The 21,626-nt window shown below is 45.9% G+C and overlaps 1 protein-coding gene across 1 annotated transcript in view; it reads left to right on the top strand.

The window, feature by feature from the left end:
• The window catches only part of PSAT1 (phosphoserine aminotransferase 1), a 90,734-nt gene extending 88,571 nt beyond the window's left edge, over nucleotides 1–2,163 (top strand). The window contains exon 9 of the mRNA XM_078675854.1: nucleotides 781–2,163. Within this exon, the coding sequence (XP_078531980.1) occupies nucleotides 781–880 (100 nt within the window). The 3' untranslated portion in view covers nucleotides 881–2,163. The remainder of the gene's footprint in view (nucleotides 1–780) is intronic.
• Nucleotides 2,164–21,626: the final 19,463 nt, after the last annotated feature.

Raw genomic sequence — 21,626 nt, 5'->3', positions numbered from 1 at the left:
GCAAAGAACATTAGCTGTTCCTCCTAGAGCTCATTCTACACGTAAGCTAGGAGCATCTATGGCATTCTTAGGAAACATTCCCCTAGATGACATATGCAGAGCAGCAACTTGGTCTACACCACATACCTTCACAAAACACTACTGTGTTGATGTGCAGGCTACACAACAGGCCAGAGTGGGCCAAGCTATATTAAAAACTTTATTTCAAACGGTTGCGACAGACACGGGTGACCACCGCTAGGGAGGTAACTGCTGTATAATCTATTCATAAATGTACCATCTGCAGCCCATATGCCTCGAACGGAATATGCTACTTACCAGTATGCATCTGTTCTTGGCATAGAGGGCTGCAGAGTGGTACATGCCCTCCCTGGAAACCTGTGTCTGTCCCAACATTATCTTATTTAGATACACTTACATGGGCATCTCTTTCTGTATTCTATTACACTACTCCATCTAACCCTACTATGGCAAAACAATCTAAGGATGGAGCCGATGCCCATGCGCACTAGCACCCAAGGGAGAAGTCATCGATCTCGTGACGACAAAGACTTCTCCAAGAGAAAAACAAGTGCAATCATCCGAGCCCAACACCAGATGGCGATCTATTCATAAATGTACCACTCTGCAGCCCTCTATGCCAAGAACAGATGCATACTGGTAAGTAGCATATTCCATACTCCGAGCGTTAACCAATTCTTTGGACTGGAAAGGGTTCTTAACTCTCTTCTGAGTGTGACCATGTGGTGTGAAAGTGTTCACTTTTCCTTTGTGTTACAGGTCAGTCGGTGGCATCCGGGCCTCCCTTTATAATGCTGTTACTGTTGAAGAAGTTGAGAAGCTTGCAACTTTTATGAGGAACTTCATGCAGATGCAGTAGACCGGGAATACCTGCAAACAACGGTGTACCATTTTCTGTCTAGTCAGAAAATCAGCTATGTGTTTGAGTTTACATGCTCTTATCACGTGCAACATCAGACATTTCCATCTCGCAAAATAACTTCATATTTGTAGGCTTTATTTTTGCAATTTTGTAACATTCCTCAGTTGATGTTTGCATTCCTACCGTTCACTGCTGTGCTGAACGTTGTACTGAAAACTACAAGAAGACTATCATTTGTATATACTGTGATATGACAAAACGGTGTTGCCAATTTCCAAACGTCATTCATTAAAGCTGCTGTGCCAGTAAGCACTTATCAGTGGTGTCTTGGACGAATTAAAATCATATCTGTATTTATGTAAAAAATGTAATGCATTGTATATGTTCTGTGTTTCATGATAATTTGTATGTCTTAACATTTTATATGGGGATGCTTAAGTGTAACTCGCCGTTCTACATCTGAAATTAAGCAATAACATTTTTGTGACATTACCTTTGGAGCTCTTATCGGCAAATTCTTCATTTCAGTTCATGATCTAGCTGAAATGGGAAACAATTAAAGTGTTTTAAAAAATGAAGTGCCATATATTTAATTTGCTTGTGAATGTTTGCTGGAAGAAAATAGCAGACTTTGGTGTTTGAAATAGCCAGTTTGAGATTCTTCCTGCATTACACATATTTAGATGTGCAGGCTGCACAGTTTTTTGGTTTGACGTTATCAGTTGGATCTCGAAACATAAGTTTCCATTTCCCTCCTAGCTTCAAAATAGTTTGTTTTTATTAATTGCTACACCCTCGTTCCTTGTATTATCATATCTTCCTCATACGCACCTTTTTTCTTTTTCTGTCTTTAAGTGTTGTTCCACAACGTGAATTTCTGTTAACCTCTTCCTTTTCTCTTTAGATACTATATTTTAGATTATATTTCATAAATTTTTTATTTCAATTCGTAACTTTATTCGATCTTAAACGGCAAGATCATAAAAGCACTGCATAATACACATGCTTATAATTAAAAAGAGAAATGCATCACCAATGATCCAGTTAAACGCATCAAAAAGTTAATCAATAGCTCATAATGTGCTTTGTGCAAATACGCAAGATGCCATATAACGTGCTAACAGTGACTTTTGTAAACAAAACCAATACATTAGATGCAATATCTCACATTATCCAATATTTCATCTAAGACATATTAAGGGCCCATGATACCGGACTTCCCACAATCCTTTGTTATAAAGTGCTTTTAAGTGCAGTGTTCAATAAAAAAAACAATCTAACTCCTTGTTGACCTCCTTTTCGATAATGCCAAGCTCAAATATGATGCGACACAATAATTAACATATGGATTAGGAAGCATTTGGAGGAAAAACTAAGCAGGGCAGCATTGAGTAAAATTACATTTTTGCAGCAATGGACGGATATACTTTCTCCGGAAACACGAATAAAATGTACAAAAGAATAAAGTCTACGTTAGATTGTATAGATTTGTTATCACAGGGACAAAGTGAAAGTTTGTTTACTGAATGGGTCCATGATGGATAATCCAACATATAGGGGATAAAAGTTAATCTAAACTTTAACAATATAATTCTATATCGGGGGGTTTGTCACAGATGTCGGGTATGAGTCCATTTCACCTGATAGAAGCAGGAGGGTTAGATATAATGCCACAGTTGGTTTAACACAATTTAACATATCTCTTTCCTTCTCTCTAAATTCTTTCGCACATGCTTTAATTACATGTTCGAGGCATGTGGGCTGCTAAATTCATATCTTAGCATTAGATCGCCGCCTAGTGTTGGGCTCGGATGATCGCACATTGTTGTCCTGGAAGATTCTTCGAAGTATCCTGAGATAGGTGGCTCCTCCCCTGGACTACAGTGCGCATGGGCATCGGCTCCATCCCCAGATTGTTTTTTTCCGCCATTGGGTTCGGATGTGGTCTCGACGTCTTACTGTCGGAACCAAGTTAAACTAACTTTTAGCGGCCAAAAGGCCTCGATTTTCTTGCGTCGGTATTGTCTGCGCACGGTCTCGAGTCTTCCGTCTCTTGGAGCCGGAATAAGCGGAGTTTTCTTCGCTCTCGGAACTTTGAGGCCTTCTCATCGCGACACGACTGCAAACCTTTTCAGACATGGAGCGGAGCCCGTTTAAGTACTGCCCGCTCTGTGGGTCCAAGTACCCACACATCGATCTACACCCCGTGTGTAACAAATGCCTTTCGCCTGACCACGACGACGGCAAGTGCAAGTTGTGTGCACAGTTCCGCTCGAAGAAGACTCTCAAGCTTCGGCGCGCGGTGCGCATGGAAGCTAAACAAGCGGCCCCGGATCCGGAGAACATCTTCGGCGACCAGGACGAAGAGGACCAGGGTCATCATCTCCAAATCTCCCCACCCGAGACGGAGGTCGAGGCGGATCCGGGAGACGACGACGGAGTCGCGGGTCAAGGCCTTGAATATGTCGATGAGGTAGGAGACGACGATGAGATTTATGGGGCCGCGGCAGACAGCTCGGGGGACGAGCTCTGCCCCGAAGGTTACGAGGATACCGACCGGGACACGGGATCGCCTGTCGGCCTTACCCAAGACCCGTTGCCGCAAGCCACAGCCCCGCCTTCGGGCCCGGCCACGGACTTACTTGCTGAGCAGACTGTTTCGAAACCGAAACCATCGGGATCGACAACACATAAAATGGCCGACCCGAAAACGAAACCGAAACTTAAGGACTCGAGTGTCCCTAAGATGGCTGCCGTGCCGGTGAAAACGACGGTGCCCGCTACCCCATCGACTCCGTCGACCTCCGGTCCGCAGAAGTCGAAGAAGTCCGTCGATTCCGATGCTGCAAAGTCGAAACCGACGCCAGAGGAGGGGTCCTCCAAAAAAGATGGTCGGCACGGGTCAGCGGCTACGACGCCGTCCAAGCCCGCCAAAGTCGGCTCCAAGGAGGCTACGCAGGCACACGGAAAGAAGTCTGCGCCCCGAACACAGGAATCGGAGGCGGTTAAGACAGGATCCGCGCCCAAAGCGCACAAGGCCCACAAGGACGTCGGATCCGAGGGAAAGATCAGACCATCCTCGTCAGCGCCGAAACAAACTGTGAGTGAGCCGTCCCTCATAGCCGAATCACTGCAAAGAATCAGGGAGAAGGCCTTTGCCCCGTCGGCTCCGATGCCATCGCCGCAGCCGCAAAAGGACACTCCAGCGAAGCCTTCTGGGAAACTTCTCTTTATTTTGCCGCCGAGGGAGGCGCCGAAAGCTTTTTCAACCAAGTCGGCACCGAAACAGGTGATTTCTTCACCCGCTGGCCCGCTTCCACGTCGGGTACTCGAATCAGAGGACGATTCAGAGCATTTCATCGACGCTGACACAGGCAAACTGACCCTCTATAAGAGGAAAATCACTTCGGAGCCAGTGGACTCCTATGTCATCCCACTAAAGAAGAAGAGGGTGCCCCTTGACGCCTCAGGCCTCACGGAACCAATCCAGCCTCCTCCGAGACGGAGCCCTACTCCCTCCCCAGAACACTCTGCGGGTGAGGGGTATGATGAAGACGAGCAGTACAATTTCCCTATCAATGAACCTGATGCACAACCGGATTCATATGATGACACTGGTGACCAGAACACCCAGGGTGTGGGGCAGGACCCGCAGCTTTTTAATGCACGTGCATCCCCGACTGAGGATTCAGCAGGTTTTCATGCACTACTCGAAAGGGCGGCAGCCAATCATGATGTGGACATGCATGCCGACCCGGTTGAGGAAGACTTCCTTTTCGACACTTTTTCAGTCTCTGAAAGGACAGTAAAGACACTGCCTATGCTTAAAGGAGTCCTCAAGCATGCTGGGGACATATTTAAGGAGCCTACAAGAGCGAGAGTGGTCAACCCTCGCATTGAAAAAAAGTACAGACCTGCACCTGCGGACCCCGCATACATCCGGGGACAATTGCCACTGGACTCTCTTGTGGTCGCCAATGCCAGGAAACGTGCCAACTCCCAGACAACGGGTGAAGCTCCTCCCCCGGATAAGGAGTCCAAAGTGCTAGAGGCAGGGGGCAAAAGAGTAGCTGCACAGGCATCAAACTTTTGGCGCATCGCCAATACACAGGCACTCTTGGCGCGTTATGATAGGGCGCACTACGACACCCTAGAACAGATTGTACAACACCTGCCTCCACAGTTCCAAGAAGCCACCCAACTGCTCATTGAGGAAGGAAAGCTAATCTCAAACGCAGCCATCAAGTGTGCACTTGACGCTGCGGACACAGCTGCTAGAGCTATCAACACTAGCGTTATGCTGAGACGACAAGCGTGGCTCCGCATCTCAGGGTTTAAACCGGATATTCAGACAACAATCCTTAATCAGCCAGTCAATCCTGAAAGTCTGTTTGGTCCAGATGTTGACACCACCCTAGAGAAAATAAAGAAGGACACAAACTGCTAAGTCCATGGGGGCCCTGCAGTCACAACAGTTTCGTGGCAGCAATTTTCGTCGCTCAGGTGCACGTGGAGTCACCAGAGGACAAATGGGTCAACAATCCCAGTTCTCTAAAGGTGGGGCACAATCCTCGTTCACGAAACAGAACAAGGGAGGTTACAGAAATAACAGCAACAGAGGTCGCGGCAGAGGAAACAACAGCTCCCGCTCCTCTGCTCCAAGCAAACAGTGACTCTCTGTCACTGCCCCCGACCACCTAACACCTGTCGGGGGGAGACTACAGCAGTTCCTGCCCGTCTGGAAAAACATCACCACAGACAGGTGGGTGCGACAACTAGTCCAGTATGGTTATTGCCTAGAGTTGAGGTCCACTCCACCCAACATCCCGCCAAGGCAAAGGCCTATGTCCGCAGAGCACTTGCTCTTATTGCAGCAGGAAGTAGTGGTGATGCTGCAAAAGGGAGCAATCGAGCTCGTGCCGGTGGGAGAGGAAGGCACGGGGGTTTATTCCCTGTACTTCCTTATTCCAAAGAAGGACGGATCTCTCAGACCCATTCTAGATCTACGTCCCCTCAACCTGTACATACTGTCAGAACATTTCCACATGCTTACACTGCAACAGATTCTTCCATTGCTAAACCAGGGAGATTTCTTAGCAACCTTAGATCTCAAGGATGCTTATTTCCACATTCCACTACACCCGTCACACAGGAAATACCTCAGGTTCACTATTCAAGGCAGGCACTACCAGTTCAAGGTCCTACCCTTCGGAGTCACCACAGCCCCGAGGGTGTTCACCAAGTGTCTGGCGACAGTAGCGGCGCACCTCAGGAGCCAGAACATCCATGTCTACCCCTACCTAGACGACTGGCTCGTGCAAGCCAAGTCAGAGCAACAGTGCGCCGCAGACATGTCGTCTACAATTCACCTTCTTCACGATCTGGGTTTCTCCCTGAACTACCCAAAATCGCATCTTCAGCCGGCACATGTCCGGCAGTTCCTAGGTGCGACGATCAACACCCTGACGGCCATGGCTCAGCCAAACCAAGTCAGGATAGACAGCATGCAGGCTCTGATCCAAAGGTTCAGGCCACAACACTCGCTTCCAGCGAGAGTGTTCATGCAGTTGATAGGCATGATGGCCTCCTGCATCTTCATAGTCCCTCACGCACGGCTACATATGCGCCCGCTCCAGGAGTGCTTAGCGAATCAGTGGACACAGGCTCGTGGGCAATTGACAGACCTAGTGTTGGTTACCAGTCGGCCATACGACTCTCTGCATTGGTGGACTCCACACAACCTTTGCAAGGGCCGACTGTTCCAAGAGCCTGTGCCGCAGATTGTCCTGACAACGGACGCATCTCTCCAGGGATGGGGAGCTCATGTGCTCACTTACACAGTGCAGGGACTATGGACGACGCAGCAACAGAAGATGCACATCAACTATCTGGAACTGATGGCAATCTTCATGGCGCTCAAGTCCTTCATTGTACATCTGTGCAACAAAGTCGTGCTAGTCCGGACGGACAACATGACCGCGATGTACTACATTCAAAAGCAGGGAGGCACCCACTCGCCACAGCTGTCTCATCTGGCTCAGAGCATGTGGAAGTGGGCCATTCAGAGGAACATTTTCCTCATGGCAGAACACCTCCCAGGAAAGGACAATCAGATGGCGGATCTGCTCAGCAGGTACAGCCATCAAATGCACGAGTGGGAGTTACACCCATCTGTCCTCCACCCGTACTTCCAGCAGTGGGGTCATCCGGAGATAGACCTGTTTGCCACAAAAGAGAACGCAAAATGCCAACACTTTGCCGCCAGGTTCCCTCACCCACAGTCGCAGGGGAATGCGATATGGATGAACTGGTCAGGCAAATTTGCGTACGCTTTTCCGCCAGCCCCTCTAATACCGCTGGTCGCAAGAAAGCTAAGGCAGCACGAGATGACTCTCATCCTAGTTGCTCCAACGTGGGCGCGCCAGGCCTGGTACACCACGTTCCTCGAACTCTCAGTGGTGCCGCATCAAAGACTGCGCCTCACACCCAGTCTTTTGACGCAGAACCATGGAGAAATTCAGCATCCAGATCCGCAACAGCTCAACCTGGCGATCTGGCTCCTGAAGTCCTAGAGTTTGGATACCTTAACCTACCTCCGGAATGCATGAACATCATCAAGGAGGCGAGTAAACCAACTACTAGAGCATGCTATGCTGCAAAGTGGAAGCGTTTTGTCATTTACTGTACAGCCAATGACATCAACCCGCTAGATGCATCTATCCCCAACATCATCTGCTATCTGTTGCATCTTTACAAGTGCAATCTAGCGTACACTTCCATTCGGATACATCTATCCGCCATAGCGGCTTATCTCCAGAACAGGCAGCACCTCTCTGTCTTCAGAGTGCCCGCCATTAAAGCCTTCCTTGAAGGTCTGAAACGAGTCATTCCCCCAAGAACACCGCCAGCTCCGGTGTGGAACCTCAATGTCGTTCTCACCAGACTGATGGGACCACCATTTGAGCCACTGCACTCGTGTGAACTCCAGTTCCTTACGTGGAAAGTAGCTTTCCTTGTAGCTATTACGTCTCTGAGGCGTGTCAGTGAGCTGCAGGCGCTCACAATCCAAGAGCCATTTATTCAAATTCATCCAAATAGGGTAGTGCTACGCACTAACCCCAAATTCCTTCCGAAGGTGGTGTCACAGTTTCATCTAAACCAAACTATTGACTTACCAGCATTCTTTCAAAACCCGCAAACGGTGGCGGAAAGAATGCTCCATACCTTAGATGTACGGAGGGCGTTGATGTACTACATAGACAGAACACAACCCTTTAGAAAAACAAAACAACTCTTTGTTGCCTTCGCACCACAACACAAAGGCAACCCGATTTCCAAGGCAGGGATAGCCAGATGGATTGTTAAGTGCATCCAGATATGTTATCAAAAAGCCAAGCGCACTTTAACAATACCCCCCAGAGCGCACTCCACACGCAAACTGGGGGCATCCATGGCTTTCCTAGGGAACATTCCTTTAGAGGATATTTGCAGAGCAGCCACGTGGGTTACACCACATACCTTTACAAAACACTACTGTGTTGATGTGCATTCCAAGCAGCAAGCTGCTGTAGGACAGGCTGTTCTGAAGACACTTTTTCAGGTTTCTGCAGCTGGCACGGGCAACCGCCGCTGATGGAGGGACTGCTATGTATTCTATGCTAAGATATGAATTTAGCAGCCCACATGCCTCGAACTGAATATGCTACTTACCAGTATGCATCTGTTCTTGGCATGTAGGGCTGCTAACATTCATATCGCCCGCCCTCCTCCCCGGTGCCTGTCGCAGCTGCAGATATACTATTGTATTTATTCATTAGCATGGACATCCTTTACACTTTTCACTCCATCTTCTGCCACAATGGCGAAAAACAATCTGGGGATGGAGCCGATGCCCATGCGCACTGTAGTCCAGGGGAGGAGCCACCTATCTCAGGATACTTCGAAGACTCTTCCAGGACAACAATGTGCGATCATCCGAGCCCAACACTAGGCGGCGATCTAATGCTAAGATATGAATGTTAGCAGCCCTACATGCCAAGAACAGATGCATACTGGTAAGTAGCATATTCATTTTTGATGTACCCCTACAAGCTAGAGGATCTAAAAAGAGTCTCCAAACCCAGCTTCATCAATGTGTTCTTAATGTAACACAACCATGGGACTCGTTTTACCTAATCAAGCAATCTTGAATAATATCTTCGGTAAATCCCACTGTGCCGCTCGTCCAAATTGAATGCCAAAATAAAACTTGGGATAAAAATAACAGATCAGATATAAAAGTGACTTGTAATTCCGGATGCATAATATAATTTGAGCACCCTTTGGTGATAGCAAATAACTTTTTTAAAGAACATATCTTCCTTTTTTTTTTTTTTGTAGCACATCAGTGTTAGCTACACCCCAAATACCTGCTCCATATGTAGCAGAGGCGCGCTCTCTGGCCCCATACGTCTTTTTGATTGGGTCCAGTGGTTTTGAACCCAGCTTTCTTGTAAAGGATCGAATAGCCATGGCATTTTTTTCCTACAACGTTACATCTATTCGCCACCTTGTCCTTCCAAGTCCCTTCACTGTTAAAAAAAAACACCCAAATATAAAAAGGTTTTGGTTAATTCAATTTTCCGAGTGGTAATGTAAAAAGCTGGAACTCCCAGCTATTAGGACTAACGTTTTTGCTTCATTTACTTGAAGGTCTAGTCCCGCCATGTAAGACACATAATTATTTATTAATTTTTGTAAGGCTACATCTGTCCTTGCCAACAAAACGGCATTGTCCGCATATAATATGGGAAGCTGTTTCTTATTTACCCGAGGTACATCGATAACATCCTTGTTTACTGCAGCCTCTACCCCATTTGTGTACATAGAAAATAAAAGGGGGACTAGGACGCAGCCTTGCCCAACTCCCCGGCGAATTGGGAAGGCCCTTGTGCATTCTCCCTGGGAACCACATGCTGTGGACTGAGAGTATAATTGTCTGATAAAATGTATAATATTTCCTCCACGCCCATCTCTTTTAAAATCGACCATAATTTTCCATGTGATACTGAATCAAACACGGTGGAAAGATCCATAAATGCCATGTATATATTTCCATTTTTAGCATGAGTATATTTTGCCGCAATTAGATTAAGACACAGATCAAGTATCCCCATCCCTTTTTTAAAACCATATTGTGTATTGATTAAACTATTTTTCCCTCCAGCCCATTCCTCAAGTCTATATAACAAAAGGCTACCCAGTAATTTACAGGTGCCATCTATTCGTGAAATCGGCTGATCATTCTTAGGCAATGCTTTATCACCTGTTTAAAATATTGGTATGATTATTGTTGTATTCCTTTCATTATAACATTAAAAACATTAGTTAAAAACGGTATCCAAGGTCCCAACGGTTCAAAGAAAAAATCAATTGGCACACCATCAGGGCCTGGGGCCTTTGCACTGCTGCATTATTTTAATCCCTTCTCTACCTCGGGCATTGTAATCATGATTGGGGTGCCTGTATTGGGGCCTGTTTGATAGTCATCATTAAAATTTGCCGACCCAAATATCGCAGTATAGTGGTTCACCCAGTCTTCTTCTCCCACATGGGTGCTTATAGAGGGATCTGTGTCTTCACCTAGAAATGGAGAATTCACTATCCCCCAAAAATCTTTAGAACTTTATAAACAAGCATTTACAATGCAATGGTCTCGGCAATATTATAGGTAGAGCTATTGGTATTGCTCATTATTTTTTTATCTTGTTTGTATCCCTAAATAAATGGCATTGTCATTTCTATGGGCATTAGCTTTTTTTTTTGCATATGCGATACCTATTGCATTAGCAGAGAGAGAGTGAGGTAGTAAAGTAAAGTCCACATTTGTAAAGCGCACAATCACCCGTAAGGGTCTCTAGGCGCTGGGGGCTGTCGGGAAGATTAAGCGAGCTATTGCCCAGAGTCACATGGTGCTGGGCTAATCTGCCGCCGGCGCCGGGGATCGAACCGTGATCCCCAGATTCCAGCGTCAGTCGCCCTGGCCGCGGCGCCAGTGAGATAGAGAGAGTGAGGTAGTGAGGGAGAGGGATGTTGTGAGATATAAGCATAGAGTGATGTTGTGATGTAGTGAGATAGAGAGAGTGGTAGTGAAAGAGAGAGTGAAAGTGAGTTAGTGAAATAGAAAGTGAGGTAGTGAGAGAGTGATTGAGGTAGTGAGTTAGAGAGAGAGGGAAGTTGTGAGCTAGAGAGTGAGGTAGTGATGTTTTGAGAGAGAGAAGTTGTGAGATAGTGAGGTAGTGAGATAGAGTGGAGTAGTGAGCTAGAGACAGTTATGTAGAGAGTGAGGTAGTGAAAGAGTGAGGTAGTGAGGGAGACACAATAAGACAGTCTACTGTTCCTCCTGCATTATCCGAGGATAAGGTTTTGGTGACTAAGAAACCTTTCATACACAATTTTAAATAAAGTGGGGTTACATCAAATAAATACCACTGGTTAAAAAAAAAAAGTATATAGATTTTTTGCGCAAACTTAAAAAAGATTAAATAAACTAAGGTTTGCATAATTGACCTGCCAATTAAAAAAGTAGTACAATGCTTCTATTCCGACACTTTCCCAGGATTGCGAAGTGGAGCAACAGTGGGTATTACAGGAAAAGAGCTACCAGATTACATGCATTTTCAGTAAAAGCTGAGATATGATATCCTAGTGAGCGTGTGTCCTCAATCTCTGGGGCTTAATACCTTTACTTCAGCTAGTCCACAGCAGTCCACATGCTGTTTGCATGCCATGTGGACCGATTGGTAACAACTGCGGTTAGCACAAATGGCTGATGCATTAAAAGAGTGCATTTGGCAGGTGGGCTGACAGAGACCAAGATGTCTGCTTTGCGACAGAGCTCCCACTCATAGTCTCATATCCCTGCCCGCCCTGGTGATCCAGGTGCATGGAGACCTGTGAGGGAAAGAAGCCCTGAACCACAAATCCACCTTCCAAGAATGGAAAGAAAGGTACTGAGGTAACTGAGGCGCCGTCCTACAGCCCTACACCAGACCACTATCATTTCAATAGCTGTGTCACCAGGGGTGGCAGCCACAGACATTAAACAATCCATCTGCGCAAATGTGAATTTACATTTAATTCTGGATGAGCCCACCGCACTTTTAAATAAGGTAGAGGGTTGTTTCTGTCACTGCATCTGCGAGTAGCCCCCCACCCGTCCAACATGTATTTTGCTGTTTCTGTAGGCTTACTAAAACAGCTTGCCAGCCCCCGGCTATGGCGGGTCGGTGGGCCGCTTCCTCGCTCGAGACACGGACGGGGGGGGGTGCGGAAAAGGAGACAGCGGGAGGGAGGGGGGGGGGGGAAAGGAGACGGACAGCGTTGAGGGGGTCTCTGTAAGCATGGCCCATAGGTGAGCCCGAGCAGTGACTCTACATTGTAGGCTTACTAAAACAGCTCGCCAGCCCCCGGCTATGGCGGGTCGCTTCCTCGCTCTCGGGCACCTTCCCAGCGCCTGGCAGCCTCTGGCTGCTGCAGGCACAGCACACTGCCGCACCCGCATGCAAGATAAAGCAAGCAAGTTAATGGGTACCCCTGCCCCCCCACACCCACTCACACTCACCACGGGGATCCAGCAACGGATGCAGCCGCAGCAGGGCCTCCCGCCAGTGACGACACTCCGAATTCGGCCCAGGGAACAGCGCACACGGCAGGCTCCACCCAAAGCCGCACGCTCCGCGCTGCAAACGAGTGAAGAGCCGAGAGTGCCCAGGCAGGGGAGGGATTGTCACAGGGCAGTAGTAAGGGCGGCATAACCGGGTGTCTGTGGATTGCAGTAGAAGGGCTAAATGAAAGATCGATCCTCACTGCAGACAACAACTAAAATGGCGGCCTCAAGGTTCCGATTTTTTTGGATTCGGGGGCGTAGTTTTGCTGATTTGAGTGACAGACAACGTCACTGTCTAAAGAACAGCAAAATTTACGCCCCCGAATCCGAAAAAGACGGGGCTTGTTTGGAGTGACGCATCTTTCCTCCAATGGCTGGCCTCCGTTTAGGAAGCCAGCCAATGAAGGAGAGACAGGACAGGGAGGCGGGACCTTCTGCGCTACTAAGAGTCATTAAATCTCCGGCCTAAGACTGCGCAAGCGCAGCCTTTTAGGCCTTCGACCTAAAAAGAGGCTAACCACAATTTTTCCCATGCCTCTTCTTTTAAAACCACAAGTCTCTCCTGTCTGCATGTTTTATATTTTCCTCGTAAGAGGCTCACCAGGGCAATACTTCTTGGTTTTTCCTTTAATGCCTTAGGTAGCCTGTTCAATGCTTTTGTACAGGTCCTATCAAACCATCGTGGGGCTTTTCCTGCACTTACCTTAGAATTCAATTTTAAATTCCCCTCCACCACCTTCAACAGTGATGCAAAAGCCTTTACTATATTTTGCAAATCGCCATTCAAATCAAGACATATAGCAATTTTGTCCTGGTACACCCAATTACACTAGGGATTAATACAGTTTTATTTATTTTCGTCCATTTTAGCACTATACCATTTCTCCTTGCTATTCTTGGTGTAATGTAAAAAACTGTGCGGCATGATCACTAAAATTTAAAAAAAGATTCTTCTCTGGTTTACAAAATTCTTAAAGGCAGTTGCCACTACAAGGTAATCTAGTGTTGATCCAATCATGGGGTCCCCAAAGGTTTTTGTCTGGATGCCTGTTTCTTCATCTACAGGGTTGCAAATCTCTAAGTTTCTAAAAACCATAAATCTATTTAATTCCTCCCCATATTCATGGTGAATAAAATGGTATGGTGTAACCCCATCATCATCTACCAATCCACAACTTGGCCTTGAGACTTTTGAGCAACTCTGACAATTAAAATCACCCACCCACATTATATGCAGGGGTTTGCAATAATTTGCTATAGCGTTTTCTATTTCATTTTCAAGAGAACATATTACCTCTGCCATGTTGCCTTCAAAAAAATTACTATAGTAGTTAACTAATAAAATAACTGTTTGGCAATCTCCACTTAAAATTAATAAATTGTAATACGGTGACTGCATGCCCATATCATTTTTTTTTTTTATAGCTAGGATATTCTTTGCTAACGTTACTATACCGCCTCTCGCTCTTCCAGACCGAGGCGGGATTGCAGGGGTGTGGAATACACAAAACCCATCAAAAGACACCATATCCACTTTCCATGTTTCTTGAAGGCACACCAGGTCAAAGCTATTGACTATTGCTAGCCAATCTTTGTTTTCCTTCTTAGCTCTAAGCCCCGCTATATTCCAGACAAGTTTTTTCATATTATCCCATTAGTTATCCTGCAGGTAATCCACTCTCCTAGTAACTATCTTGTGATATTTCTTAGAGTGCACATCCTCTCCGCTAACCTTATGTCAGTCGCAGGTCTCTAAATCCTTCACATTTTGCCACCAAGTTATTTTTAAAGATATGTTTGGATTTTTAAGGAGTTACTAATAAGAAAACCCAAGGTACTGTCTCTAAATGTGTAGTTGAATATCCTTTTAAAACACTACCTCTTCAGAAATCTTCTTAAGCGTTGTTATCATTACTTTGAGAAAAGCACATGCCACAACATTGAGGGTGTGTCCCAATACCATCTGACAAAACTCAAAAGTGCCATCTTGTGTCACAAACTCTGTTAGATGACTAGAATCCGTGTCTAGTTCTGCCCCGTTTAAAAGGTGCCCACAATGTCACTCCAAATTCCCACATACTGATAAACATACAGTATGCAACAAGTGCCTATCTCCCGAGCACAACTGTCCAGCTTGTGCTCAGTTCTGGTTGAAGAAAACTATCCGGAACCGAAGGGCTGCTAGACAAGAGATGCAGCGGCAGGCACCGGAACTGGAGAACATTTTCGACGACGAACATGACCTCCCAGAAGCGGCGGACTCCGACCTAGAAATTGTCACTGTAGAGGACCAGTTGGACTCCGATGATCAGATCACACCGGGGCAAACTGTGAGTACCAAGCCCCAACCCCGCTTCCATCTCAAGACCAGGCTCCAGTCGAAGCATCACCTAAAGGCCTTAGCCGAGATCGACAAACTCCTTTAGAGGCCCCGCCTTCCGGCTCGGCTCCGAAGACCAAACCCAAGCCTTCTGATACCCCAGGAACGAGCAACACTCTTCCCAAAAAGGCCGCCCAACCTAAAAGGGTTGTCGACCCGAAGAAGCTCGTCGATACAAAGAAGGGTGTCGAAACGAAACGGGTCGTTAATCCCAAAAAAAACAGTCGACCCGAAAAAGGTCTTCGAGCCGAAAAAGAGTGTCGATCTACAAAAAACAGATCACACTAAAAAGCCTGTTGACCCGAAGAAGGCCGTCGAGTCTACAAAAATCCTCGAGCCCAAAAAAGACGTCAAACCGAAAAAGGTTATCGAACCGAAGGAAACCGGTCGATCCAAAAAAGGTCGTCGAACCAAAAAAGGCAGTACAGCTAACAAAAGACGTCGAATAAAAGAGTCGTCGAACCGAAAAAGGTCACCAACCTGAAAACAGCAGTAGAGCCGAAAAAAGCTTCACAGCCGAAGGCCCTCGAGCCAAAGACTCACCACAAACAAGTGACTAAGCCAAAAATATCGGCGCCAAAACCACGGTCAGTTGAGGAAGAACTTTTCCATCCTGATCCAGTGAGCGCAGAACAACCCAAACTGTATATAGACCCTGAAACAGGACACGTAACAGTTTACCAGAGGAAGAAGAGACCATTGGACACTGACACTTCTTCCCTTGTTCCTCCAAAGAAAAAAGACTTTGGAACATCTCCTTCAAGGCCTTTTACTCCTCCTCCTTTCTTTCCTGACATGCCTTTTGTGCCTTACTCTCCTACACCGTCAGGTTATGATGAGACAGAAAACTTGGGGGAAGATCCTCAGGATAATTTTGTAGAACCCGAGGATCATGATGTACAGGATAACACATGGGATGACCAGAATGATCCTTATGATACATACGAGCCACACCCATCCCTGACACCTCTACATATCATACAAAGCCGTCGCCTACTGACGACACCATTGTTTTTAACCAACTAGTGGATAGGGCAGCTAAATATCATGGTGTAGACATGCACACTGACCCAATAGAAGAGGATTTCCTATTTGACACTTTTCCTACTTCAGAAAAAAGTGTACGTACACTTCCTATGTTAAAAGGGGTACTAAAACACGCGCCAGACATATTTAAAGACCCAGCCAGAGTGAGTGTCCTCAATCCCAGAATTGAGAAAAAGTATAAATCAGCCCCTACAGACCCTTCTTATATTAAGTCCCAGTTGCCATTAGACTCACTGATTGTATCAAACGCTCGAAAGCGAGCTAATTCACAAACAACAGGAGATGCTCCCCCTCCTGACAAAGAGTCAAAGATATTAGAAGCCTCAGGCAAAAGAGTGGCCTCCCAAGCAGCAAATACCTGGAGAATTGCAAACACACAAGCTCTATTAGCATGCTATGATAGAGCATATTATGACCAACTAGAGGGTTTACTACACCTGCCAGAACCTTTTAAAGCTGAAGTTAACTACCTAATACAGGAAGGCAAATTTAATCACAAACGCTTCCATTAAATGTGCACTTGACGCAGCTGACACAGCAGCCAGGTCCATCAACACTAGCGTATTACTACACTGGCATGCGTGGCTACGTATTTCCTGCTTTAAGAATGAAGTGCAATCAACCATCCTCAACCAGCCAGTTAACCAATATTTCTTGTTTGACCCTGCAGTAGATACCATCTTAGAAAAGATGAAAAAAGATACTGATACTGCTAAGTCTATGGGCGCACTTCAGTTTCAACAACCCAGAAGTTCGTTTTGTCGATCCTCCTTCAGAGGCTCAGGGAGAGGCAACATATCCCAAACTTCCTATACATTCAAAAGTAATACCCAGAGCACCTTTAATAAAGGCTCCAACAGAGGAGGTTATAGAGGCAATAATAACAAGGGCAGAGGACGTGGTGGCAACACCACCAGAGCCTCCACCGCCACCAAACAGTGACTTGTTCACACTCCCTCCAGACCACTCAATACCAGTCGGAGGCAGACTAACACAATTCCTACCAGTCTGGAACACCATTACCACAGACAGGTGGGTGAGACAAATTATCCAGTATGGTTACTGCCTGAAACTCACTTCTACTCCACCCAACATGCCCCCCAAACATCGTCCAATGTCCAAAGAACACATCACGCTGTTACAACAAGAGGTCACATCCATGCTAGAAAAGGGAACCGTAGAGCCAGTCCCTTTTCAACACCAGGGAACAGGAGTATACTCTCTATACTTCCTAATTCCCAAAAAAGACGGATCCCTCAGACCGATACTGGACCTCAGACCTCTGAACCAATACATACTCTCAGAGCATTTCCATATGATCACTCTACAACAAGTACTCCCATTACTCCAGCAAGGTGACTTCCTTGCTACATTAGACCTCAAAGATTCATATTTTCACATACCTATACATCCAGCTCACAGGAAATATCTCAGGTTCACAATAGAAGGTCACCATTACCAATTCAAAGTTCTCCCCTTCGGGGTAACTACAGCACCAAGGTTTTTTACAAAATGCCTAGCAGTAAGAGCAGGACACCTCAGTTTCCATACCTGGACGATTGGCTCATAAAAGCCAAATCATACGCACAGTGTGCAAACCATACGTCTCAGACAATCCAGCTGCTGCACAGTCTGGGATTTTACGTAAATTACCCAAAATCACGTCTGTAGCCCTCCCACAAACAATATCTGGGAGCAACAATAGATACCTTAGTGGCAAAGGCATATCCAAATCCAGCCTGGATAGCCAACATACAGACTCTCATTCAAAGATCTCGGCCACAGCACTCCTTGCCAGCTCAAGTGTTCATGCAGCTTATAGGCATGATGGCCTCCTGCATATTCATTGTCCCTCATACCCGACTTCAAATGCGTCCATTGTAGGAATGCCTAGTACAACAGTGGAACCAAGCTCAAGGACAACTAAAAGACCTAGTGTTGGTAGACAGTCGCACTTACAACTCTCTGCAGTGGTGGAACCCACAAAACCTTTCCAAGGGGCGACTATTCCAAGAGCCAGTTCCACAAGTAGTATTAACAGCGGTCGCATCACTGACAGGTTGGGGAGCCCACCTACTTCAATACACAGTCCAAGGGCTCTGGACAGTCAAGCAAAAGACACTGCATATAAACCACTTAGAGTTGCTAGCAGTATTTCTAGCAATGAAAGCCTTCCAGAAATACTTGTACAAAAAGGCTGTGTTAATCCAGACGGACAACATGGCAGCCATGTACTACATCCAGAAACAAGGAGGGACACACTCTCCGCAGCTGTCTCACCTAGCACAGAACATAACAAGGTGGGCAATTCCCAAAAACATCTTTCTCCTCGCAGAACACCTACCAGGGAAAGGCCATCAAATAGCAGATCTACTAAGCAGACACAGCCAACAGATACATGAATGGGAGATTCACCCTCAAGTTCTCCAACCATTCTTCCAAAAGTGGGGGCATCCAGAGATAGATCTGTTTGCCACAAAAAAAACCTCAAAATGCCAGTCCTTTGCCGCCAGGTTCCCACACCCGTTGTCACAAGGCAATGTGATATGGATGAACTGGTCAGGCAGATTTGCGTACGCTTGTCCACCAACCCCACTGATTCCATTAGTGGCACGCAAACTAAGGCAACAGTCACTCACAATGATCCTGGTTGCTCCCACATGGGCAAGACAGCCATGGTACACGACGCTCCTAGAACTCTCAGTAGTTCCCCATCAAAGACTGCGCCTGTCGCCACAGCTATTAACTCAGAACCATGGAGAAATCAGGCACCCAGATCCCAATCAGATGAACCTAGCGATCTGGCTCCTGAAGTCTTAGAGTTCGGATATCTTAACTTGCCTCCAGACTGTATGAACATTATCAAGGAAGCAAGGTGCCCAACTACTAGAGCATGCTACGCAGCTAAATGGAAAAGATTTGTAATTTATTGCAATAATAACCAAATCAATCCATTAGATGCCTCCATCCAACACATCTGTTACTTGTTACATCTTCAAAGATGCAATCTGGCATACTCTTCCATAAGGCTACACCTTGCTGCTATAGCAGCATATCTCCAAAACAGACAACATGTGTCCCTGTTCAGAATACCACCTATCAAAGCTTTTATGGAAGGACTTAAAAGAATTGTCCCTCCAAAACATCCACCTTTGCCAGTCTGGAACTTAAACGTAGTACTTACCAGACTTATGGGGCCACCTTTCGAACCACTCCACTCATGTGAATTACAATTCTTAACATGGAAGGTGGCATTTTTGATTGCCATTACCTCCCTCAGGCGAGTGAGTGAGCTACAGGCACTAACCATTCAGGAACCTTTCATGCAAATACCCAACAATAAGGTAGTGCTTTGTACTAACTCTAAGTTTATGCCAAAAGTTCTATCCACTTTCCATATCAATCAGTCAATAGAATTGCCAGTTTTCTTCCAAAACCCGTAGTCAGTGGCTGAAAGAGCCCTACACACACTAGATGTAAGAAGGGCTCTGCTATATTATGTTGACAGAACTAAATCATTCAGGAAAACAAAGCAACTATTTGTTGCTTTTTCTCCACAACATAAGGGTAATCCCATTTTAAAATCAGGAATAGCCAGATGGATAGTTAAATGCATTCAAATATGCTATCAAAAGGCTAAGCGCGCTCTAACAGTCCCCCCAAAAGCCCACTCAACGCGCAAAATGGGGGCATCCATGGCTTTCCTAGGAAATATTCCCCTAGAAGACATATGTAGGGCGGCTACATGGTCTACCATTCACTGTCCTTAAAACTCTTTTTCAAACTGCTGCAGCTGGTACAGGTGACCACCGCTAGAGGAGATACTGCTATACAGTCTATGCTAAGATATGAATTCAGCAGCCCACATGCCTCAAACGGAAAATGCTACTTACCAGTATGCATCTGTTCTTGGCATGTAGGGCTGCTGACATTCATATCGCCCACCCTCCTCCCCGGTGCATGTCACAGCTGCAGTAATCTTTTCTACAAACATTTACATGGTCATCTCTTACTTTTCTATACTCCATCTTTGCCACAATGGCGAAAAACAATCTGAGGATGGAGAGGATGCCCATGCGCACTGTAGTCCAGGGGAGGAGTCACCTATCTCGTGATACTGCAAAGACTCTTCCAGGACAACAAGGTGCAAACATCCGGACCCAACACTAGGCGGCAATCTATGTTAAGATATGAATGTCAGCAGCCCAACATGCCAAGAACAGATGCATACTGGGAAGTAGCATTTTCCCTCGTTTGCCCAGAATTTCATGAACTTATCTTAGGAAAATATGGTAAGCCTAGCTCCAGCACACAGTAATAAATATATAGTTACTTTATCAATAGAGATGAGTATGCATGTGAAAGGAAAAGCCTCTTTTTGTATGATGCTGCTGGTTTTTCGACTGTGTGCACTGCAGTCAGCTAACCAGACCTCCGTGCCCTGACCTTAAAATCTGTAAGTGATTGGCTTATACCCAATCTGAATAAGCTAACTGTAAGAATCTCTCCAGGCAGTTGCGAAATGAATGAGTCCATTGCGGAGATGAGGGGGAGAAAGTAGTTTATTCCAACATAAGGAGAGGAAACTCAGCCAGCTCATCTCTCCCCCTCAAGATTCTAGCTCAACATATTTATCATTCCAAGGTCTCACTAGGCATGACATCACCATCTATACCTAAGATATCACATACCTCTCTCCTTTAACAATTAAACAAAACAAGCTATGTCTTGAAAATAATGGAAACAGAAGCAACAAGCGAGTAGATATTACAGTGCTCAAGACATTGGAGTAGAGAAAACATAAAGCACAGGAAGGTATCAAATGTAAGACATATTTTAAACAAAATCCTTCAAATATTTCGTTTTTCTTTCTTCCCTGAGACATTCTTGGCCCAACTTTCCCTTGAGGGTCAATAAAATCCCCTCCTTTTCCCCATGGTTTTCCCCAGGTACCCCTTAGGCAAAGAGGAATCCAGAGGAGCAACGTTCACCACCACTCTTCCAAGGTTCCAAATGTGATATTATTGTGTCTTCACAGCATTTTTGAAAACTTTAATGACTTTGATAGGTTGGGAATATTTTGCTTCTTCACCAACTCTCCCGGGATGTTTGATCATTGCCAAATCACCCACAGTTTTCTTTACAGCTTTTCTCTTATCAAAATTAAATGTTTGTGGCATATGAGCTGCAGATCTTACACTGTGCTTTAGATCGCCACCTGGTGTTGAGCTTGAATGATTGCATGTTGTTGTCATCTTGGAAGAAGTCTTTGTAGTCACGAGATAGGTGACTCCTCCCTTGGACGATAGTGCGCATGGGCATCGGCTCCATCCTTAGATTGTTTTTTTTTCGCCACTGGGTTCGGATGAAAATTTTCCGCTCCGGTTCGAAATCTACTTTTCAAGTACTTCGACGCAAAAAAACTTATTTAAACTTCACCAAACTACTTTCGATATCGACAAACATCGTCTCGACTCCATCAACTCGATTCCGGTCGTCGACGCGGGCCGTTGGGCCTATCCACGCCGTGAGGCCTACACCTCATGAAAAGGACACCATTCAAAAGATGCCCCAACTGTGGAGCAAAGTTCCCACACAGTGACCATCACGTAGTGTGTAACCTGTGCTTATCACCAGAACACGATGAATCCAGCTGCACAGCCTGTGCA

Source organism: Lissotriton helveticus, chromosome 2_1 (assembly GCF_964261635.1).
Source record: "Lissotriton helveticus chromosome 2_1, aLisHel1.1, whole genome shotgun sequence".
NCBI lineage: Eukaryota > Metazoa > Chordata > Amphibia > Caudata > Salamandridae > Lissotriton > Lissotriton helveticus.
Note: the sequence above shows the minus strand (reverse complement) of the source record. Positions and strands in the feature narration are given on the sequence as shown.